This window comes from Phocoena phocoena, chromosome 6, assembly GCF_963924675.1.
Source record: "Phocoena phocoena chromosome 6, mPhoPho1.1, whole genome shotgun sequence".
In the NCBI taxonomy this organism is placed as follows: Eukaryota; Metazoa; Chordata; class Mammalia; order Artiodactyla; family Phocoenidae; genus Phocoena; species Phocoena phocoena.
The window spans coordinates 79,153,341-79,177,512 of record NC_089224.1 but is presented as its reverse complement, the minus strand read 5'-3'; the positions used below and the strand labels follow the sequence as shown (position 1 = coordinate 79,177,512).

The 24,172-nt window shown below is 51.2% G+C and overlaps 1 protein-coding gene across 3 annotated transcripts; it reads right to left on the bottom strand.

Moving 5' to 3' along the window:
* Positions 1–1,195: 1,195 nt before the first annotated feature.
* On the bottom strand, positions 1,196–21,042 carry GLIPR2 (GLI pathogenesis related 2). Of its 3 annotated transcripts, XM_065879223.1 has the most exons (5): positions 20,998–21,042; positions 11,209–11,317; positions 10,751–10,854; positions 8,880–8,957; positions 1,196–1,806 (listed from the first exon to the last, which is right to left on the bottom strand). In XM_065879223.1, the coding sequence occupies exons 1-5, from the start codon at positions 21,008–21,010 to the stop codon at positions 1,646–1,648; spliced, it is 465 nt and encodes a 154-aa protein (XP_065735295.1). In that variant the 5' UTR covers positions 21,011–21,042; the 3' UTR covers positions 1,196–1,645. The 3 variants fall into 3 exon arrangements, with proteins under 3 accessions (XP_065735295.1, XP_065735297.1, XP_065735298.1); XM_065879225.1 differs by lacking the exon at positions 8,880–8,957 and having other exon boundaries at positions 1,646–1,806; positions 20,998–21,010; XM_065879226.1 differs by lacking the exons at positions 8,880–8,957; positions 10,751–10,854 and having other exon boundaries at positions 1,740–1,806; positions 20,998–21,010.
* Positions 21,043–24,172: the final 3,130 nt, after the last annotated feature.

The following is a 24,172-nucleotide window of genomic DNA, read 5'->3' as shown; positions in this document are numbered from 1 at the left end:
TTAATTCAAACTCGTGGCACCCGTATTTTTTCAGTTCTACTGGTAAATTCTCTCCATATTTCTTGGCTCAAATTCCCAGTCCATGGCCAGCCTAGGGATTGGCTGCCCTTGGATCACATGTCCACTCTAGACCAGTCAGCTGTGTGATGGTAGGTCACGTGATTCAAAACATAGCCACCTAAGGAGCACGGTCTACAGGGGAGAGGTTGGAGGTATTCAGAATCTTGAGTTACCTAAGATGGGAACTCAGAGTTATGGATTACCTTAGTCATTGATAAAGAATCGGGCATGAATCACATGGGAGTAAGATATTACACAAACAAAAAAGATTTTTATCAATATCCCTGCGTGAAATGAAGGGCACAGAATGAGCCTGTGTTCACAGTGCCACAGAGACCTTCAAAGACTGGCCTGCACAGACTCCCAGCCCTGCCTATCTCACCAGCTGGAGATGCCACGGTTTCAGGGACACACAGCTTGGCACCTGGGTTGGTCCCTCCCACATGGACCACGTGAAGTCGTTATTCAAGAGGACTTTGTGTAGTTTTGAGGCAAAACACAGAACTAAATTAGCGACTCTAAGCCCCCGCATGGGAGACATCTCCCTGGAACATTTGGGCCTGTCACACATTCCTGGAGGGAGCAGCAACACAGCTGCGGCCACAGCTGCCAGGAACACGCCCCGGGCTCCCACCCTGTGTGCTGCGGGGAGGGCAGAGGCTGGAGGGCTTCCTCCGGGGGCCCTGAGTGAGCTCACCCTCACCCCCACGCTCACTGACTTCATCCTCCAAGGCTGCTTGGCCAAGAGCCCAGGCGGTGTGAGGGGCTTTCTCCCAGAACAGGCCCTGGGCCACCAGGCTGAGTGGGGGATGGGTGAATCGCAGGCCTAGCCCAGCTCCCTAGAAACCAAGGTGGTGCTGGGGGGCATACTGAACTCCGAAATGCCAGTGGATTTTAAGAAAAAAGGGAGGGTGGTGGGTGGGCAAGGGGCGGTGGAAGGTAGAAAAATGCAAGGAAGTAAAGCTTTTTTCTCCATTTGTTCTTTGGCAATCCCACCAGAGAATTCCAGGAGGCGTGCAGATGACATCATGGCTTACAATGGAGAAATCTCAGTAATTCTGTGAAATGGAGCCCCTGCCTACCCCGTGTTTCCGATGGAAGCTGCTTTATATTTATGTGTTTAAAGCTGTATCTTGTGTCACATTTGATGAGGGTTTAATATTCTTAAACATCTACCAAAAGTAGATTACAATGCATGAAGGTCACATAAAATGAACTTCATTTTCTCAGCATCACAAACATTTGGAATACAGAAAGTCCAGGGACGGATATTATAAGTAAGAAAGGTACAAAAGGAGTTTGCTTAAAAAAATTTTTTTAAGTTTAAAAATTGATTCCCCCCCACCCAAAGTCCAAATAATTGTAGTCTAGGGAACCACCAAGGTAAAGCCTTCGTATGCTCATTTCTTTGGTAAGAATGAATTCAGGCAGAACTGTAAAACCGAGCGTGTGCTCAAGAGACTCATAGCATCACACAAGCAAGCACACACACCCACAGGGACAGACACACAGCTGAGTTTTTGTTGTTCTAGGCACTTCAAATCCAAGTTCTTAAGTCTGCCACCTTCCCCTTACATTGGGCAAATTACTTCTTTGGAGGCAGGACATTTTCTTCAAAGAAGCCCTGGTTGACGACATTCCCTGCTGGGAAGTATCTAGCCACCACGAAGGAGGACCCATCACTTGCAGATGCCTTCCCCACTCCCATCTTCTGTGTATTCTTCCATACCATGGCAGTGAAATGTCCTGTAGGGGAGCAGTCATGGGGAGAAGGAAACAGATTAGTTAGCAAAGCCTGGAGAATGATGTTTTAAGGGACTCTTGAACCCCTGTGCCGTCTTGTCATGCTGTAAGAGGCTTGATCTTCAGCCACCAATCAGAGGAAGGAGACACAAAACACTGACCAGTTTTCTAATGCGTCAGGTCCTCTCAGTCAGCCACGAAGACCCTACTCATCTCACTCTCTGATGCCCAAAGGTTTCATGGTCTCCCAGAGATCATGGCAAAGCCCAGAGACCCCAACAATTAGGATGCCACCCTACCTGGCACCTGCTTCCACCCCTCCCCCCAAACTGTACTCTTCAAGGTCACCAATGATCTCCATGTTCCTTCCCAATGGTCACCTTTTGTCTTCATCTTACTTGACATCTCAGGAACATTAATGGAGTCGACTCTTCCACTTTTCAAAGGACTCTCCTCTTTTGGTTTCCTCACTTGGCATTCCTCCCATGTCACTGCCTCTTCCTCTTCCTCCTCTATCTCACTTGTGAATATTGGAGGACCCGCATTTCCCAAGGCTCAATCCTGGGCTCTCTTATCTTTTCTTTTTGCACTCTTCAGGCAATTTCATCTTTCCCTGGCTCCCAAATTTCTTTCTCCAGCCCAAACCTCTCCTCTGTGTTCCAAACACAACTACTTACTTGACATTTCCACTTGGATGAGTCACAGGCCTCTCAAATTTAACCTGCCCAAACCTCACTCTTGATTTTGGTCCCTCCCATTTCCACGTCTGGTACCTCTGTGCACAAAATCCTCAGGGTGGCTCTGTATTCCTCCCTCCTGCTCATTTCCCCACAACAACCCATCATTCAATCCTGAAGAAGAATCGGAAGGGTAAGCTGTGACAAAGTGAGAGAGTGGCATGGACGTATATACACTACCAAACGTAAAATAGATAGCTAGTGGGAAGCAGCCGCATAGCACAGGGAGATGAGCTCGGTGCTTTGTGACCACCTAGAGGGGTGGGATAGGGAGGGTGGGAGGGAGGGAGACGCAAGAGGGAAGAGATATGGGAACGTATGTATATGTATAACTGATTCACTTTGTTATAAAGCAATTACACTCCAATAAAGATGTTAAAAAAAAAATCCTGAAGAATCTAACTCCAAAATACATCTCTAGTCCATCCACTCCCCAAACCGTGGTCTCAACCGCAAACTTTTCTCACTTGGGACCACTGCAACAGCCTTCGCCTGGCTCTCCAGAAGCCACACTTGCTGCCTCAATTCACTTTCCACTGACATAGCCAGAGTGATCATTTTGAGACATAAGTCATATCTGTTTACTTCTCTGCTTAAAAATCCTTCCATTGTTTAGTCGTACCGAAAACGAGAGCGAATGCTTTGCCCCAGTGGCCTCGTTTCCATTCCTTGAACACATCCGGTTATTTCTGACTATAAAGCCTTTGCACACACTGGCCGCTGTATGCAACGCTCTTCTGATGACCAGCGTTTTCTTGTCCCTTAGGTGTCAGCCCAAATGGCACTTTTTCAGGGGCTTCCCTGGTGGCGCAGTGGTTGAGAGTCCGCCTGCCGATGCAGGGGACACGGCTTCGTGCCCCAGTCCGGGAGGATCCCACATGCCGCGGAGCGGCTGGGCCCGTGAGCCATGGCCACTGAGCCTGCGCGTCCGGAGCCTGTGCTCCACAACGGGAGAGGCCACAACAGTGAGAGGCCCGCGTACCGCAAAAAAAAAAAAAAAAAAAAAAAAAAAAAAAGTCACTTTTTCAGAGAGGCCTTTCACAATTACTCTTATTTCCTGAACACCTCCCTCCCCAGAGTCTTATTGCATCATTTTCCCCCTCGTATCATTCTTACCATCTGCAATGATATATTTGATTATTTGCTAATTGTTTGGCTCCTTCACTAGGCCATGAGTCCCACATGGGCAGGAACCAAATTGATTTATTCATCAAAGTACATGCAGTGCCCTGGCACAGCCTGACACATGGAAAATGTAAAATAAACCTTTGTTGAATGAATGAATGGAATGAATGAGTGAATGAATGAAAAGCATATGGAAGAACCATCTTGGACTAAGTTCTGGCACCGCTGGAAATGCAGGCTTTCTACAGTTTGAGCTCTTTGAGACCTTGACAAGTTAGAGCCTCCTTCAGTTCCCTCTGCTCTGAGCCAAATAGCCCAGTTCCTTCTCAAGCTACTGCCTGCCCCTCCAGGTGCTTCTGTGGCTTGCCAAAGCTTCCCAGCATCATTCTCTCACTGTTCAGGCCGCCTGCCCCTCACTCACTGGTATTTTCAAACTGCTAACATAGCTTAGCTTCTAACTCCCCTCCTGCTTTGGGGTCAAAGAGCTGATGCTGTAACATACTCTTTGCTCAATGACCATAAATTCTCGTCTCCTGGGAGTAGAGACTGGGAGTTCATCCTTTGCACCTTTCTCATAGAGATCCTTTGACAGGTCAATGGGATATTTACAGAATGGCATGTCACAGAATGGCATTCATTTTCGAAAACAACCCCTAAGAGATTATATTTCCTCTTTGAGGGCAGGCACCATATCTGTCTTATTGACCATTGGGCTTGGCACATAGTAGATGCCCAATTAATATCTGATGAAGAAAGGAAGAGACAGAGGGAAGGAGGAAAATTGTGATCAGAGTAGCTAAGCTTCCAGTGGCTGGTTAGGACAGAAAGAAGGCAACCGCTTTATACCTGTTAAGATGGAAATTATTTAAAAAACAAAACCAAATAACAAATGTTGGTGAGGATGGGGACAAATTGGATCCCTTTTGCTTTGCTGATGGGAATGTAAGATGGTGCAGCCACCGTGGGAGACAGTATGGCAGTTCCTAAAATAATCAAATACAGAATTACCGTATAATCCGGTAATTCCACTTCTAGGCATACACCCAAAAGAACTGAAAGCAGAACTCAAATATTTGTACACCAGTGTTCATGGCAATATTATTCACAACAGCCAAAAGGGGGAAAGAAAACAACTGCCCGTCGACAGATGAATGGATAAACAAAATGTTGTATGTATACACAATGGAATATTATTCAGCTTTAAAAAAGAAATAAAATTCCGACATATGCTACAACATGGATGAACCTTGAGGGTATTATGCTAAGTGAAATAAGCCAGACACAAAAGGATAAATATTGTAGGATTCTTACCTATATAGGTAGAATAGTCAAATTCATGGAGACAGAAAGTAGAATAGTAGTTACCAAGGCTTGGGCTGGGGGTGGTAGGAAAGGACAAGAGTTATTGTTTAATGGGTTTAGAGTTTCAATTTGGGATGATGAAAAAGTTCAGCAGATGGATGGTGGTGATGAGTGCACAACGACATGAATGTACTTAATCCCACTGAACTGTATGCTTAAAAATGGTTAAAATGGTAAATTTATGTTAAGTGTATTTCACCACAAAATAAAGAAAGAAAGAGAAAGGGAAAGAAAGAGGAAGAAAGGAAGGAAGGAAAGAGACAGGCTGGTACCCACACTCTTCCATTCAGGGAAGAGACAGAGTTGATATTTCCCATTGTGTCTTGTATTTGGTAAGGACTAAATAAACCTTCATTAATTAAATTGTGTTGTTTCCCCCTATAAATGAACTCCATTTTTATAATTTTGAAATTTAGGTATAGTTTATTTCTTTGTCTACATCCCTAAAAGATTTGAGTTTACTAAATTCTTTATGAAAATAAGCAAACATAAACACTAATCAGTAGGGTTGATGTGATACAATCAAAGCAAGAATTAAAAGAAAACAAACACTAAGTACAATTATGCATCCTGACCACTTATCCTTAAGCTCATGTTAACTGCTGCTCAATACACTTTGATTCTCACCTCAGAAAAGAAGAAACACTACTTTCCAATTCACCCTTGGTCCTTACACTTTTTTTGGGGGGGGCGGTCCTTATACTTTTGAGTCACGTTTCTTTCTCATCTCCAGGCTGTCAGCAGGTGTCACTGCTTCTATAGACTGTCTTGTCTTTTCTTCTTCTTCTTTTCTCTTTTGTTTTTTTTAATTTGGCCACACCATGAGGCATGTGGGATCTTAGTTCCCCAACCAGGGACTGAACCCAAGCCCCTTGCATTGGAAGCATGGAGTCTTAACCACTAGACTGCCAGAGAAGTCCCTTAGACTGTCTTTTCATTAAGGCTCAGGCCCTTTTTCATACAAGGCTTTTCTCCAAGAGACCACATGCTTTGGCCACTGACCCACCCACTCTCTCCGTCACCCAGACAAGGAAGAGCTGCCATTTATCCACTGGTTGCCAAGAAAATAATTACAGACACCACATGCGCACCAGCAGTGTGAATGCCCGTGGAAGCCTATTCCAAATAGATGAGACTAAGTAATCCTTCTTCTGACTGGAGAGGTTTCTGTCTGCACAGAGATAATTAAGCCTGGGTATTTAGAGATGAATTAAAGGACACAACTTCCTTAGCAACCATCAGATACACACTGGTTTCTAACCCTAAACTACTAACAGCTTCCTTCTTTTTCCTTTTTTTTCCTAAAGGGATCACATCCTCTTTCCTGCTATGGACCCAAACTTCCTAGAATATGCATTTGAAAAACAAGTTGAATAAGTTACAGTACATCCTTGCAAGAGAATAATGCATAAGAAAGAGAAATCTCTTTCTGTATTGATATGGAACAATCTCTGCCAAGCTGCTGTGTGAACAAAGCCAGTGCAAAACAGATCATCTATCTGACACCAGAGTATAAAAAAGGGAAAAGAGAGCATTTACACAACTGTTGGTTCAGAACATCTCTAGAATGATCCACAAGAAACTGGTATTACTGGTTGGGAGGGAAAGCGCTGGAGGCCAGGAACGGAAGGAAGACTTTCCACCTTATACAGCTTGCAAATTTCATGTCATATAAAAGTATTATTTATTCAGAATAAACAAAGCCTACTCATTAAAAGAAAACATAAAGGGACTGCAGGAAGCTATTTTTCTCCGCTCAGCACAAAGCATAGAACAGTGTCCTTCATCACAAGACTTTGACCCAGGTGGGGTGCGGTAGGGACAGATTACAGGATATTTCAAAGGCCTTTGCACCTGCAACATGGACTCAGGTCAGGGAACCCCGGAACCATGGTGCAACAAGAAGCAGCTCTGGGGGAGGCTGACTCATGGGGGATGGGCCCAAGCATCTTTAACGGTATTGCGAGCCCCGCTTATATCACCACCCAAAGCTGTGCTCCTGTCTGAGGATCAGGCTCTGTGTGACCCAGGCATTGTCCACTGGCACCTGGGATGGCATAGGGGCTGGAGGCCCTGGGGTTTTCCTCTTTAGGGCTGGGAGATGTGGGGCAACAGACAGGATCACAGGGGGTCAGTGGTCACGGAAAGTTGAGTCCCATCTCCAGTTCTGACACTTGAGAGATTCCCACCTTGGAGCAGGGGTCATGTAAAAAGCATCAGATTGAGGATAGAAGGGAAACAGAAGTCTCTTCCCCTTTCTGGGCCTCAGTTTCTCTTCTGCAAATGGGTGGAATAAAGCCCCACCTTCAAATGGTGTTGCAGGGTTACGTGGCCATGGAGGCAGAGATGCTTTTCACTGTCAAGTGGCGTGCACACACGAGCAACGCCAATCACTCGCTCTGACACATGTCTGATTGCCCAAGAATCTTGCTCAACGGAAAAGGACGTCCAGATGCTGTGAAATAAAACGTCTTCTGGACACTGATCTTTATGAAAAGAAGACCAGGTTCTGCCTACACGTCCTTAATCACCGGTAGGAGGTTGTCACTGTTCCCTCCCTCACCTCTCAAATCTAATTGCCACAGAACCAGCAATTCTCACTCAGGGCCTGACAGTGGCCTCCTTGTCCTGCCCCACAGGGCAGATGCTTCTACCTCTCCCCACACGACTGCAAGAACCCCTGCCCAAAGGCGTGAGCACAAACCACAGGAAACGGTGACTGGCTCTGAGAACATGTCACTTCCTGCTTCTGAAGAAGCCTCCAGAGGGTAAGAAGCCGTAAGTGGCTCCATCCATGGGTGGGATGGGGTGGGGTAGAGGAATGGGGGGTGGACAGAGAACCCCCTTTTCAGTTTCCCTGGTGCCTCCTGGTCAGAGAAATTCACAGCCCCTTCCAACCCATCCCGGGCCCTGGGTACATGTGAGTCGGTCCTGAGGAAAGACAGGAGCCTGGTGATTGCTGCTGAGGGGCAGGGGGGAGCCCAGAGCTTGGAGCAGCTGCCCAGGGCTTAGTAAGCTAACCATTTACTGCTCACCGGGGAGGCCTATGCAAAGGCTGATGGTCCCGTGGCCAGTTCCCTGCATCTAAATACCGGCTCTCAGAACGTCCCATAGAGGCCTCTGCCTTGTCCCTCTCCCTTGGGGACAGGGAAGAACAGGGAGTCGACCCTAGTTCACACAACTAATAGTGCCAGAGCTGAGACTAGATCCAAGCTTTCTGCATTCCAGGTTCTCCTGAATGACAAACTTGAGTATAAACGTGAAGGGAGAATGCCTGGGAGGCTGTGAGGAGTGAGGTGCAGAGAGGAAGGATGTGAGGGTGTGGGGGGAGGAGGGAGCTCAGACCAGAAGAGCCAGCAGCTTGGCCCTTTTCTCGATGGCCCCAGGAAGCCACTGGCAGCTTAATCAGGAGAGCAGCGTGGGCAGAAAGGGTCTTAGAATATTCTGGCTGCTGGGGAGCAGGCTGGAGCAGAAGCGGGATGACAGGTTAAAAGCGCTGAGGCATCACTCCTGGAGAGGAACACTCAGCGACCTTTGAAATCCACAGCCTCCTTATATCACACTCCAGTCAGGTGAAGAGCTTTGAGCTGGTGGGACAATCGGCAGCTTGGGTGCTCTTAGATGGAGGGATGTGTGTGTGTGTGTGTGTGTGTGTGTGTGTGTGTGTGTGTGTGTGTTGGGAGAGGTGTTGGGGAAAGAGGGTTTTGCCCTCTGGGCAAAGTCAAACCAGAGAAATATGGAAGAGGTGAAACAGGAGAGAAATGATTGATTTAGGGTTAGCTCCTCTCTGAAGTCAGACCCAAACGGCAACCCAGCGCAGGGCCGGGTCACTGGTGTGACCATGTCACTCACCTGTCCCGGAAGTGAAGCCAGGCTGCTGAAAGTTGTAGCTCTTTATTTCACTGTACCATCTATCAGCCACCTCCTTTCCTGTATGGAAGAGACAGTTTAAAACTCCCTATTCCTTCCATCTCCTCCCATTAACCCCAAAGCACCCATCCCACAGTTAGACGTCTCATAAAGCACCAACGAGCTGACATGGGGACTTCTGCCCGTGAGCACATCCAGGCTGCGGGGAGGGCCTTGTTAGGGGTTGGAAAGGACCCTGGCCTGAGGTCAGGGGACCAGCATCTGTGTCCCTGCCCTGACACTAATTCACTGTGTAATCCTGGGCAAGGCCTGCCCCGTTCTGTACAATCGGGTTGAATGCAACGTACTCCAAGGGCTTCTAATGATGCTCTGAGTTTCCGGGAGACCACACCTTCATCCCACTGCAAGTCTGGCTCCTGAAACACCCACAGGAGGAAATGTAATTGGGCCGGTGGGTCAGGGTCTCCACTGCAGGCAGAAGGGTACTCCCCTGGAGCATCCACTGGTCACAGCATTTCCCTGGGAGCGGCTGACTTCAGGGCCAGAGAGCTAGGAGCCTTGGACCTCAGAGCAGTAAGTCCTGAACTTGAATGAGTGCACGAATCACCTGGGGCTCTCGTTAGAATGCAGATTCGGACCTTGGAAGATCTAGGGTGGAGCCCTGAGTCTGCATTTCTAACAAGTCCCCAGGGGCTGCTGCTCATCCGTGGACCACACTTTGAGGAGCAAGCCCTTTGAGAACAGTGGCTACACAGAGGCCGCAGCTGGGGAGCTGTTCAAAATTACTGATGCCTGGGGCCTGCCACAGGCTGACCGTATCAGTGCCTCCGGAGGAGAGATCCAGGCACTAGTATTTTTTGAAAGCTCCACAAAAGATCCCAGTGTGTAGCCAGGATGGGGAACCACTGCCCTAGAGATGTCCTACCCAACCCCTCTCTGTAGAGATGGGGAAACTGGGGCCAGGGAAGGTAGCAGATTTACTCAAAGCCCCCCAGGGAGCCAGCGCGAGGAGCCCTGTCTCCTGCTGGCTCTCTCCCACCACTCTCCCTTCTCCCCGACAAGGCCCACAGTCTGAGCCTGGGGAGGGGCTGCGGGCCTCAGGCTCCTGCTTTGCCAGGGAGCAAGCGCACACTTCTCCTGGAGGGACTCTGCCCCAGGGAACTCCCAGGAATGTGAGGCCAGGGAGGGAGCAGTCATTCTCCCACGGGAGTTTGGAGAAAGCTTCAGAGCACGAGGTAGCTCTCTCCAGCATTTTTCCTAAAAAGCCACGACAGCCTTGTCAGAGCCAGGAAGCTCAAGAATGTTCGGTCAGTGTGGTGGGACCACCATTCCAGGCTGTGACCTTGGATGAGAAATTGTCTTTCCCATTATTATTACTTTTTCCAGCACGGAAAAAAGCTCTATTGCATTTTTTCTCGTGAAGAAAGTTAATACACAAGCACTGTAAATATTTCCAGAAAAACGTGAGGAACGTGAAGTCCTTCTGAGGCCGGGGATGCTTCAGGGCCCGCAGGGTCAGGCCAAGACTCAGCACAGAAACGGTCTGTCTCCCGCCCTCACTCTGCTGGGAGCTCTTCTGGAAGGTGGGTGGGGCCGGGCAGTCTGACTCATCTCTGTGTCCCTGGCAGCCAGCACAGGCCTGGCCCTGAGCTGGCCATCGGAGACCTTGTGGTGAGCTGCAGTCAGCTCCTGGGAGCAGACAGACAGCTCTGGGGTTCTCTTCCCTTTTTCTGGGCCTGTGGCTGCATCACGGCGACAACACCACGGACGGCGCTGGGGCCAGGAGGGGCGTGCATGATGGACGTCCTAGGCCCGGCTCAGGCAGGAGCGGGGAGAGCCGAGAAACGACTCACCTGTCTGATCATAGGATGCCCACGCCAGGTTCTCCCCGCACTGGCCACGACTGGACTCCGGGCTGTGCTTGAGGATCCTCGTGCTGGCCAGGGCCTCTGAATACCTGCCGGAGTCCACGGTGCTTCCTTAGAGCGAGTACGGCCCAGGGAAGCCCCCAGAGTAGGAGCCCTAAACCTGGTGTGGCTGAACTTCCTTCCCTGCCCTGGGCTCGCAGAGGCAATCGGGAGCATCACACCTGCAACTCGTCTAAGCCCCCACTCCAGTCCCATTTTACAGAGGAACACACAGGCTCAGAGGAACAATGGGACCTGCCTGGGTAAGTGGCAGAGTGGTTATTCAAGTCTGGCTGTATTTGCCCCCAACCCACATCCCTCCTGCCTTCCAGAGCCCATCTGGGACTGCAGCAGTGGCAGCACCGGGAAGGGCCCGAGTTGCCCGGGGCCCTGGGCGGACTCACTGCTGAGCCTCCCGGTTGAGCTTCTTGCAGAGCTTCAGGGGGGCGACGCCATGCTGCTTCCGGTACTCATTGTGGGCCTTCAGGACCTCGTCATTAAACTGCTTGGAAGCTGCAATGATTTCAAGATGGAGACTCTCAGCGTGGAGAAAAGAGCCAGCAGGCTTCAGAGCAAAGCCCAGCTCAAACCTCAGGCCACGTGCCCAGGCTGCTGCCCCGGTCTCTGCACATTGATGCCCCCTGGACTACGCAGGGCCCCATGGGGCATGATGTTAGGCATTTGGATCTTTATCCAAGGCAATGGGAAGCGACTGAATGGGGGCGGGGGAGTAAGCTGAGGAGAGCTGTGTTTCTGGAAGACCCTGCTGGCTGCTGAGTGGGGGATGGGCTGGAGGTGCAGAGCAGATGGTGGGAGGCAGGACAGGAAGCAGCAGGACTTCTGCAAGAAAATGTTTGAAGGAGACTGGGTAGCTCAGAGCGGACCTACAGTGCATGGTCAGGGGGACTGGAGGTGGGAGCCCAGAGAGAACAGGCCTGGCTGGGGTGGAGGGGTGCCTGCACTGTCCCGAGAGAGAGGGACAGATGAAGAGAAGAGGACCAACCAGGGTAGGACAGCATTGGGAAGCAGAGAGAGGGGAGAGTGTGGGAAACAACGCGGTGGTGGGAAGGGATCAGCTGGACTCAGGCTTGCAGGTGAGGGAAGAGGTGGGGCCTGTGTCCAACTGGGTCACAACCTCAGAAAAAGCAAGGCCAAAAAGTGGTGAAGCCAAGGGTAGGCCAGGTCAGTAGTGGACAGAGGTCACTTCAGTTCGGATCTGAAATGGAACCCCATCCATCCCACATCCTCCATCCATCTCTCCACCACTCATCCATCCACCTATTGATTCATGATCTAAGCATCAACATCCAACCACCCATCCATCACCCATCCAATCCCAACCCATCCCTCTGTACATCTGCTCTCTGAGTGCCTCCTCTGTGCGAGGTCCCATATTGTACGCTGGGGGTCCAGAGACAAATCAGACATGTCCTGTCCTCAAAGAGCTCACACACAGAAGGGAGACAGCCTTGTAAACAGACACTAGCCAACAGTGTGGTAGGGCCAAGGTGCAGGTCAAGAGGAACTCAGAGAAAAGCAGCCTAACATGGTCTGGGAGACCAGGAAGGTGACCCCTGATTTGAGGCCCCACAGATGTCTGGACAGGAGCTGGTCAGGCTAGGATTGTGAAGGCGCAGAGCGCAGCCTTAGGAATCTGGGAGTCCCCCCTCTCCCTCCCCCCACCTCCCCCACCATGGAAACGGGGGGTGAGCTGGGTGAGTTATGAGCGATGGCCACAGAGGGTCCATAACACTGAGCTAGTCCCCTCTGGCGGGAGCCTGCCCCTGAGGCCTGGCCATGGGCAGGGAGGGTGTAAACCGGAGGATGAAAGAAGCACCCCTCCATCCACTAGCCCAGGCACCTTCACCAGCCACCTTTCTGCTCCTCTGCTGTCTTCCCCCAGAGGCCGTGGAGATGAAGCAGCAGGGGTCCTCTTCCCCTCCCTCAGCCAGATCCCTCAGGTCTCCTGGGCCTTCAGATAGAATCCCACTGGGCCTCTGAGGGGATGTGAGGGAAGAAGACCCAGGGCTTGCCCTCCAGAGCTTTGGGCTAGACGCCAACCCAGCAGAGGGAAGGAAACTGCAGGCTATGCCAGTGGTGGTCGAGCTTTCCAAGGGGTTTCCAAGATATCAGACAGCGAGAGGTCCTGACCTCAAACATTCCAGGGCCCGGCAGGGCAGTGCAGTGGGGTCCAGTCAGAGTAATGTGGAGAGACAGGGACAGCGGCGGGAGGGGCTGCTGAATGCCAGGATCTGGGAGATCTGGGTTGACAGGCAGAGATGGGGAGATGCTGTGACAAAGGCGTGGAGGTGAAAACCCTGGTGATGGTAACTGGGCACAAGGCAGAGGGTGGAGCTACCACCTGAAGTCTCAGGCCTCTGTGGCCAAGAGGCCGGCCAAGCCCCTGTTGGAACGAAAGACAAGGATTTGGGGTTTATTGGAGGGAGGGGGGAAAAGGGAAGATGCTGTCTAATGGGTATAGAGTTTCAGATCTACAAGATGGAAAAGTTCTGGAGATCTGTTTTACAGCAATGTGAATATACTTTACACTACATTAAAAAATGGTTAAGATGGTAAATTCTATGTCATGTGTTTTTTGCAATTAAAAAAAAAGATTTGGGGTTTAGCATGTTCCTGTGGATAATGGAGTCACAGAGACTTTTAAAGAATATCTCAGGAGCTTCGCTGGTGGCGCAGTGGTTGAGAGTCCGCCTGCCGATGCAGGGGACGCGGGTTCGTGCCCCGGTCCGGGAAAATCCCACGTGCTGCGGAGCGGCTGGGCCCGTGAGCCATAGCTGCTGAGCCTGCGCGTCCGGAGCCTGTGCTCCGCAACGGGAGAGGCCACTACAGTGAGAGGCCCACGTACTGCAAAAAAAAAAAAAAAAAAAAAGAATATCTCAGGTGCAAGTGGTGGGAGCCACAACAACTCACGGGAACCGCACTGGGGCCTCGCTGACAACACGCTAAGGAGTCAGCTGGGTGGCGTGGCAGCCAGAAACCCACGGGGCGATGTGTTGCACAAGTCAGTGTCCAGCTGGAATGCTTCACCCAGCCCAGGCCCCACCTTGCATTAGAGGCAGTAAGAATCTGAAGTGTGTTCAGAGATGGTGATGAGGTGAAGGAGGGGCTGGATATGTGGTCTTATAAGGGATGGTTGCAAGTACAGGAGAAGATCAGACTTTGGAAGACACCGTAGAGGGCCCTGCTGAATTCTGGGGCCCCACAGGGCAGAGCTGGGGCCAGTGGGTGGAAAAGCCAGGATGACAGATTTCAGCTCAGCCTAAGAAAGATCTTTCTCTCCATGAACGCTTTCTGAAGACTGAAAAGGCTACCTCGCAAGGTAGTGAGCTCTCCAGCACTGGGGACAAACAAGCAGGTGATGCCTCTCAGAGGGATTCAGGCACTGAAGACCCAGTCAGATGACCTTTAAGTCCCTTCCAACCCTGAGATCCCATAAGGTCCCATCAGGGTAGGGGTGAGAGGAGGCAAGATGACCGACTGACCCCAAACTTCCAGGAGTTCATAGCTTGTCTAACGAGTGATCAAGGTAAGTGTATGTGTCCATGCAAGGGCAGGTGTGGATACACACAAAGTGGCAGAAGGTCTCTGAGTGTCAGACCTGGCCAGGCCCATACTAATATCCCTTCCAGCTCCTATGTCCCAGGTAGGCCACGGTGGGACACTACGGGAGATGCATGGGACTGAGTGGCATGGGCAATGGTGACCACAGATGTATCAGGGAAGGCTCCCTGGAGGAGGTAATGAGGAGGCAAAAGCGCAGAAAGGGCCAGTGTGGAAGGGACCTGATGTATCCCGGGGCTGTGTGGAGGAGGTGGAGATAAGGGGAATGGGTGGGTCGCTAAGGTGAAGCCCGTTTAAAGACAGCTCTGAGTGCTGGGGTGAGATACACTGGACTCTGGAGTGCTCAGGCCCTGCAGTCTCCTTGGCAGAGGGGACATAAGACTGCTAAAAACTAGGTCACTACACTCCCAGAATGTGGGAAGTAGTGAAACAAAAGTGAAAGTTCCTGCGCCCAACCTAAGCTTGTAGCCCAGAAGCTGAAGCCAGTCATTGATCCCAGCAGAGCCAGTGCCCTGGGCCAGGGTTCCTAGGAAGGGGTCAGGAGGGGTGCCCTTTCTCCCTGCCCCTGGCTGGGAGGCCTGGGGGCCCCATGACCACACCCCTGGATGACTCACTGGTCCCCTCTCACCACGGCAGCCAGTCCCAGTCCAGGCGGCCCCTGTGAGCAGAACCTCAACCTCAGGGAGGCAAGATACCAGTGATGACCACACCCAGAAAGAGGCACACCTCACTTCTGTAGAAAAACCTGAGAGCAGATAAACATAAGGAAAAAGGAGTCAAAGAAAACCCACCCATCCCTGCCTGATGCAGGGAGAGCCCTCAGAGCCACCCCATGGTTGTGGGGGGAGAAGAAGGGAGGGATTATGCCCACATTTTGTGGGAGGGTAAACTGAGGCTCAGAACCCACACAGCCTCAGGGTACCAGCCTGGAATGAAGGAGGACCTTTCTTCTGCTCGATGGCCAGCCATTCTAGGTGCCAGGCCTGTGCAAGATCTGATTTACTTCTCACCACCATTGTGGGAGCTTCCACTACTGTACCCATTTTTTGGATGAGGAAACTGAGGCTCAAGAAGGAAATAACCTGTCCACATTCCTACAACTGGTCCAGAGGTAGGCCCACGAGGAGAGAAACCCTGCCCTTAACCCCACCCCACCCCAAGGGTCACGAGACAGAGGAAATCATTGAGAAGAGAAAGATAAGGCCACCAGTCCCAGGAGGAGGATCAGCCTAGTGGGGTTGGCAGCCGCCTTCAAATCTCTGAGGGGAAAGAAGAGGAAGAAGGAAGAGGAGAAAAGAACTAAGGTTTCTCAAGAGCCTCCTCTGTGCCAAGGCCTTTATAGACAGACCGTCGTGAGGGGCCCCAGAGGAAAATCAGGGGCTGTGGAGTAGAAGCTCCAGGGGGCAGACCTGGGGCTTAAGGCCAGAGCTGTTGAAAGGTGGAAGGGGCTGCCTGGGCCTGGCGCCTGCGGCTGAGGGAAGGCGGCTGGCCAGGGCGGTCTCTGCTGCTTGGAGGGTGCAGGCATCTTGGGTGGGGCTGGACTGGGGGCTCTTGAAGGTTCTTTAGGGCAGAGCTTCTAACTGTTGAATAAAGAATCTAAGGAGGTCCGTGCCCCTCCTCCCTCACAGCTGGTGGCTGGGACGGGCTCCTCCCTCAGCATCCATCCTCTTCGGAGGCCTCCCAGAGCCCAGCTGACTCATTTCTCAGCCCTCGCCAGACTCCCCACCAGAGAGGCCCAGGACCGTGAGGGGCCAAGGCAGGAATTATGGACAGGCCCCTTTGGTCCCCTGGCAAGAGGCTAGAAGGCCTTTGGGGCAAAGCTGGTTTTATTTGGTCCCCTGGCAAGAGGCTAGAAAGCCTTTGGGGCAAAGCTGGTTTTGCTAGTTTATCAGGAAGAAAGAATAAAAAGTTGATTAAAAACCAAACATATGGGCTTCCCTGGTGGCACAGTGGTTGAGAGTCCGCCTGCCGATGCAGGGGACACGGGTCCGGGAAGATCCCACATATCATGGAGCGGCTGGGCCCCTGAGCCATGGCCGCTGAGCCTGCGCGTCCGGAGCCTGTGCTCCGCAACAGGAGAGGCCACAACAGTGAGAGGCCCGCGTACCGCAAAAAGAAAAAGAAAAACAAAAACAAAAACAAAACAAGCATATATACACTAATATGTATAAAATAGATAACTAATAACCTCTGTATAAAAAATAAATAAAATAAAATTCAAAAAACAAACAAACAAACAAAAAAGCAATGAGTTCCAGATGAGTAGCTCTTTTCAGCTTGGGTTCCAGGAAATTCAAGAGGCAAATCCCAGCTCTGCCTTTTACTAGCTGGGTGACCTTGGACAAGTTGCTTCATCTCTCTGTGCCTCGTTGACTCCATATACAAAATGGGGACAACAGTATTCACCTCATAGGGTTGTTGTGAGAATGAAATAAATTAATCTTCGTAAATGCTTTAGAACAGATCTGGAGCAAAGTGAACAACTATAGTTCAACTAAATGTCAGCTATAATTATTATCACTACTGTTGGGCAGAGGAGCCTTTAGCCTCCTAAAGGAGGCTAAAGTCCAAAGTTCCTCCTGGCCTTGGGGGAAACTGCCCCCATCAGATCCCTTCCCAGATTTTAACAGGAGCAGGGCTGCTGGTATTTAACCTGGCCTTTGATGACCTCTTTTAGTACCTCTGAGCTCAGATATTTACTGAGTAAGTGAGCACAAGAACAAATGAATGAGATTCTCACACCATCACTGGGTAAGCCTGAGGACAGGATTCTTCTCATTACAGAGGAGGAAACTTTGGTCTTTAGGAGGACATGTGAATTGCCCAAGGTCACACAGTGAGTCCACATTAGAGCCAGATCTAAGAATGTCCCTCCTTTGCCCGGGATCTCACACACTTTCCACCTTACATACATCTTCCTTTCCCTAAGCAAGAACGACAAGGATGTCCCAGTGTATTGGCTGCCCCTTTGTGATGGGCAATAGTCACTGAAGGGCTGAAGAAGCCAGGGCAGAGAGAGAGCTTGCTCTCACCAGCAGACAGGTGGTCCCCTCTCCAGCCCTGCCTGCCACCACTCAGGCCTGCCCGCCAGCACTGGGCAAGTCCCTGCCCAGTGCCAGGGCCCTGCTTCCCCACCTGTGTGAGAAGGAAGGATGACATCTGTGGTTTTCAAAATAGCTTCAAAGCAGGGAAACCCTTTCTTTGAACCTCTCTTTGGAATCAACAGATGAAAATGGTACTGCTGGGACTGACCTGGCCACATGGCCTCCCCCTGCAGAGGTGTGAGGGCCCTGCTCAGTAGAAAATTCGGATTAGTTGGTCCCTGAAGGTCTTTCTGCTCTGATAACCTCTGGGGCTGGGAGATGTGGGTCAAGGGATAACAAGATTCTTAGAGACAATTAGAGGGTGTGTGGATGTCCCTAAGGGCCAGAGTCCAGGCTGAGAAGCAGAATGACAAGTGGTCATTGTGGTAGAGGGGACAGCACCCAGCTGGGAAGTCAGAGAGCTGGGTACAAATCCCAGTTTGTCTACTTATTGGTCAGGGTGTGAGCTTGGGTGAAGTACTCAACCTCTGTAAATCTATTCAGCTGATAACAACTGCCTCACGGTGCTGTTACGAAAGTTAGTGACACATGTGAAATACCCAGCTCCAAGCCTGGCACACAGCAGGAGCAGAATAATTGGTGATCACTCTTATTAGGGACTATATTAGAGGCTTTCACTGAGCCCCAGGCCATTGCCTTTCTCTGCCCGGCTGCAAACCGAAGCCCAGCAGGGAGACCAGGGTCAGTGGCCGGACCTGGAAGTCTCTGAACACTGGGCCAAGTGACTCCTGGAATTTAAGCTGTTTTGGTTATGTGACACTTTTCCAGCAATGCCCGCTACCCCAACAGCTCTGGGGTATATCTGAGGTTGAAGATGAAAAAGAGATGGGCTCCTAGGCAGGGATGAGGAAACTGAGGCCCAGAAGAGGCAGGCTCCTTATGAAGGTCTCTGTGGAACCACAGAAAGCCCCTGGGTGGATACACATCTGTGATGCCGCCTGTCTTTTGGGCACAGACAGCCTCAGGCTGGCGGCCCGGAACATCAAGGTTGGGCCCGTGTCACCCAGAAAAGTCATTTTCTCTTGGGGACCCTTAGGGGAGCCGGATACTATCCAGGGGGCTCAGAGTCTTCGGGGCGGGGCAGGGGGGAGACAAATAAAATGCATGTGGCTAAGGGCCAGCATTCTGAAAGGTCCCTGGGTATATGTGGAGGGTGGGCATGGGAAGGGGGGTGGAAACTGCCTGAACCACCTCTAACCTGTCTTCCACCACCATCCTGCTCGACTCTGCACCTCCAGTCCTGGAAGGTGTCATCACCTTCCTGCACCCAGATTCATACCGCTGACCTTTCTTTCTTATTCACGGCAAGTTAGTCACCAAGTCTGCTCGAGGCTACCATTTCAAAATTCCATCGCCGCTTCCTCTCCAGTCCCTTAGATGTCTCTGTCATCTCTTGCCTGAGTAACTACAGCAGCCTCTCCCTGACCCCCACCTCCACCCTCTTCCCATCTGATCCGCCCTCCACCCTGGAACAGCTCTAGTCCTGCGGCTTTGAGATCGATGCTTTTCAATGGTCCCCCCAGGTCCCATCGGAGAAAGTCCAAAGTTCCAAGACACTCTGGGGTCTGACCACCTCTTCCAGGAGCCTTCACTGGATGTTTGGGCAGAGATTTTCCCCTCCCCTGAGCTCCCACTTCTCTTCACCTGTACCTGTCTTGTGGCTTAGATCACTTTCCACCTCTTACTGGAGCCATGTGGTGCCTGTCTATCCCCCCAATCCGCTTTATGGTGCATTTCATAATCCACATGAACACTCCTGAGGGCAGGGGCCATGCCCTCCGCAGCATTGGGTCCACAGCTTGGTACAGAGCTGATAGATGGTGGAATGGAAGGATGAGAGGGAGGGAAGGAAGGATGGAGGGAGGGAGAGAGGGGGAGAGGGATGAATGAACAAATAGAAGATAGGCACCCAGCAGTTCTGGAAAACTGTTTCTTAGGGAAGAAGCCAGAAACAACTGATTAAAATGTAGCTGTAGAGAATTTGTGGATTTTCTCCTAATCTATAGAGAAAGGAACTGATTTCCCAAGTAGGGATCTCAAAGTGCCCTCTCACATCTTCCATGCTCGTGTACCTGCCCTCCTCTCCCCACACCCGCCACCTATCACATTCTTCTTTAACTGCAAGTCACCTTTCCATACTGTAAAAGACCCTGGGGATGATATAGGCCATCCTCCTTGCATAGATGAGGAAACTGAGGCACAGAGAAGGAAAGGGCTTTGATTGAGATCACACAGCAAGTGATTAGCAGAGCCAGGGCTGAAAGCCAGACCTGTAACTACAGATAAGGGCAGGTTAGGACCAATGCCAGAGAAAACTACTTACTCCCAACACTGGTACCTCATAAGTCCAGATCTTGAGGACAGATTCAAGAAGAGACCCAGCCTTACCCATCTGAGGCTGACAATCTCAACTTCCCATGAAGCAGGACTTCTGAACTCTGTTCAAAAGCTGTTCATTAAAAAGCCTCCTGTGAAGCAGGAACTATGCTGAGATAGACATGGTTCCTGGCTGCCAAAAGTGAGGAGTCTGTGGGAAACAGATCTTTGGCTGGGTAGTGTCACAACCTGACTGCTGGGAGGGCTGCAACAAAGAAGACACCAGGTGGGGAAATCGGGGTGGGCTCCCAGCACAGGAGTTGAGCCTAGAAAGATGGGGAGGATTTTCAACTTCACCGAAGTGGGAGAGGTGGAGTGCTGGTGGTGGTGGTGAGCGCTGGGAAAGGGAACCCAGCGGAAGAGCTATGCCCAGAGCACAGCTGAGTGCAGGGGGAGGAAAGGGGCGATGATCAACTCCCAGAGGGCCCCGCCGTGGAGCTGAAGAATGTGTACTCTTTTCACCTGCAGACAATGGGATGGAAGGTGTTAGGGAATGACGGCACTTCACCGGGACAGCCACCGTGGTGAGGATGGGCCGCGACAGGGCAGAGAGAAAGGGGAAGCCGTTGTTGGCAACCGTGTGTAGCCTGACTGAGTCTGGCACCGGGTAGGGGTGGAGGGGCACTTAAAGGAGGAGGGACAACGACCGAAGAAAAGGATGCTCAGAGCTGTCTTTCGGAGGGTTGGTCGGGGCAAGCTGTTTTGCAGGAAGAGAGGCTGTCACAGTTCTGTGGCTTTTTCCAACTCTAACCCTGTCCTGAAACAAAGCAAAAGCCACGCCTTGGCCGGACGCTGAGCGCTAATCCCATCAGCGCCTGGAAGCCCTCCCTGACGCAATCTCTGGCTCGCAGACAGGAGGACCCTCCCTCGGTCTCGCCTTCCTCCCTCTCTCCCGAGGGCCCGACGGCCACCCCGGCTTCCTGGCTGCCCCGGAAATTGCCCGCGTCGCGAGCCCCTCCATCCCGCACCCAGTGGTCCCAGAGCGCAGCCGGAACCGTGTCGCCCCGGCGGAGGCTGTCGACCCGCTCCCCGGGGATCCAGCCCACCACGGGAAGAGTGACAGTGAAGACCCCGGAGCCTGGGGCTCCGAGCCATCCCCGCACCCCGGCCCGGCTGGCACGGCGGGCTCACCTGATTTGCCCATGGCAGGCTCCGCGCGCTCTTCGGCTCCCGCTGCGCTCCCTGCCGGCCCCGCGCCGCTCCGAGAGCCGAGGAGGAGGCCGGGCGGCCGCAGCTCCTCCCCCGGCGCGGCCCGGCCCCCGCCTTATAAGGCAGCGGCAGCTGCAGGAGGAGGCGCCTGGGGCCACACCGCCGGCTGCCTGGAGGAGGCACCGCGCGCCTTCTCGCCCTGCTCCCGAGAACTTGCCCCGAGTGGGGACCCCAGCGACCGCTCAGGGCTCTCCAGGTGCGGACGAGGAGCCCAGGGCGTATTGGATACCTGTCCCTCTGGGACACTGAATGGGGATGCAGAGGGAAGACCACGCCTCTCACCCTGTTCCTGGTAGATGCTCAGCAACTGATGCGCTACGGGGACCGCGGGGCTCACAGTCGAGGTGTGAGGGTCGGTTCCGACCCGCGTCACCAGGGGTCGGTGCTCTTGCCGCCGCGGCCTGACCCCCACAAACCCCTAAGGCCCCGAGCATGCCGCCTTCCCCTCCCCAGTGACCCCGGGCTCCGAAGGGCATCTTCGTCCTCTCCCCAGCACACACCCTCTGGTGCGAGTCCAGGTGGGAGATGGGCACTCCCCAGCCCTCCTGCGTGGCCGTCCCAGGCAGGCTCCTGCAGCCCCGCTCTGACCTGTCCTCTTGTCCCTCGTTGCCTGTCACACCAAGCCAAATCCCCCACCCCTGAAGTCAAACTAGACTTTTTTGCGGGGTTGGGAGGGCTCGCCAAGCGGCTTGCGGGATCTTAGTTCCCAGACCAGGGATCCAACCCGACCTGGCAGCGAAAGAGCTGAGTCCTAACCACTGGACCGCCAGGGAATTCCCCAAAGTAGACTTTTTGATATTCCTCAAACATGTTCTGAGATTCCTCGCCTCCTTGCCTTCCTCAGGCTGTTCTGTCAGCATGGGCTGCTGGCCCATCTCTGCCCATTCAAGTCCTACCCTTCCCTCAGGACATATGGGTCCCTTCAACTTCCAGAGGTCCTGACCTTTTCTGGCCTTGGGGCAGTGGTCAGTACACACCTGGCACTGGGGAGACTTGGTCTCAGTCACAGCCCCACCCCGTGTGAGAAGAGTGGGGAATAAAGACATAGCCTGGGGCACCTGTGTGAGAGTCCCCAGAGTAACTCCTTATTGGGGAAGGGGCTCAGTAAACCCTAATTGAAGGAAGCTAATTTTAAGACCTTTCAACAAGTGGGCACTGAAGTGAACTGACTTGCTTATTATAAGGGTAGACCTTTTTTTTTTTTCTTTTTTTTTTGGGCTGTGTTGGGTCTTCGTTGCTGCACGCGGGCTTTCTCTAGTTGTGACAAGCGGGGGGCTACTCTTCGTTGCGATGCACGGACTTCTCATTGCGGAGCACGGGCTCTAGGTGCGCAGGCTTCAGTAGTTGTGGTGTGCAGGCTCCGTAGTTGTGGTGCACGGGCTTAGTTTGCTCTGCAGCATGTGGGACCTTCCCAGACCAGGACTCAAGCCCATGTCCGCTACATCGGCAGGCGGATTCTTAAACACTGCGCCACCAGGGAAGTCCCTTAAGGGTAGACTTTTTAACACCAGGGGCTTCAAATATCCAGTAGGGCAAGGCTGAGCACTGCCCTCTTTATTCCCTCCCCTACGTCAAGCAAATACATTTTCTGTAGTTTCATACTTTCAAACAGCATCAGAGGGGACCAAGTTGCTGCCCACTCTAAATCCAAAGAGACTTCTGGTGCTAGGTGGGGGTCTAATTCCCTCTGTTCAATTCCTCTCCCATTTTGCCAACAGATCCTCATTGAAATGACCAAATGAACCCAGTAGGAAGAATTCCATGTCACCTCTAGAATCTCTAGAAGGTGGTTTCCATTGTAAACAAAACTTCAAGGTGGTGCATGGGCTGAGATAGCTGAGTACAGTGGAGCCACTCACTGCACGAAGCCAGAAGCCCTTGTGGGGACCAAGTTTCACTCACATCTCCTTGTATAGAGTTGAGGGCTAGAGGTGAGAGCCTGAGAATGGGTGGGGGACAGGATCCTAAGTAGTGGCATCTTTGGAGTCTGTGTAGGGTGGGATGCTGTGGGCTTTAGCAGCAGGCACGGGGAAGGGACAGTGTGCTGAATGTCAGTGCCAAAGTTGACCCCCTACCAAGGACCCTGGGCTGGTTGGAGGGGGAGTCGCTGCCTAGCTGGCCCCAGAGAAAAGAGATATGGCAACAAAAGTCATACGGAAAGAGTGTTTGACCTAAGTTATTTTTTGTTTGTTTTATGTCCTATTTAAGAACTCCTTACCTACTCCAAGATCATGAAAAGTTTCTATATTTCTTCTAGAAGTTTTACAGTTTTCGCTCTTACATTCATTTTGATTATGGTGTATGGTGTGAAGTCAGGGTTGTGGTTCTCTCTCTCTCTTTTTTTTTCTTATTTGGCATATAAATATCAAATTGCTCCAATAAAATTTCTTGAAAAGATTATTCTTTCCCAATTGGCCATATATATATATGGGCTCTCTATTCTATTCCATTGATCTATATACCTATTTTTACTAATATCCCACTGTCTAGATTACTACAGCTTTATAATGTCTTGAAATCAGAGTGTAAATCTCCCCATTTTTTCTTTCCAAGGTTGTTTTGTTCCTTTTAAGTCCTTTTTATTTCCATGTAAATTTAAAAATCAGCTTGTCAATTACTTTAAAACAAAACAACTAAAAATACCCTGCTGAGATTTTGATTGGGATTGCCTTGAATTTATAGATAAACTTGGGAAGAACTGTTACCTCTTAACAATATTGAGTTTGCTGATCCACCAGCATGGTATATCTTTCCGTTTATTTATATCTTCTTTAATCCCTCTCAGATATGTTTTGTAGAATGTTGGTCTATAGTTAGTTTGCTATTCTTGTAATGTCTTTTTCAGACTTGGGTATCAGGGTAATGCTGGCCTTAGAAAATAAGTTGGAAAGGGTTCTCCTATTTTCTGGAAGTTTGTATAGAATTAGTATTATTTCTTAAATATTTGCTGCAAATCATCAATGAAGCCATCTAGGCATGGAGGTCCTTTTTTGGGGGTGTGGTTTAAATGATAAATTCAGCTTTATTAATGGATATAGAACCTTTCAGATGATCTATTTCTTCTTGAGTGAGCTTTGGTAACTTTTTCTTGGTGGTG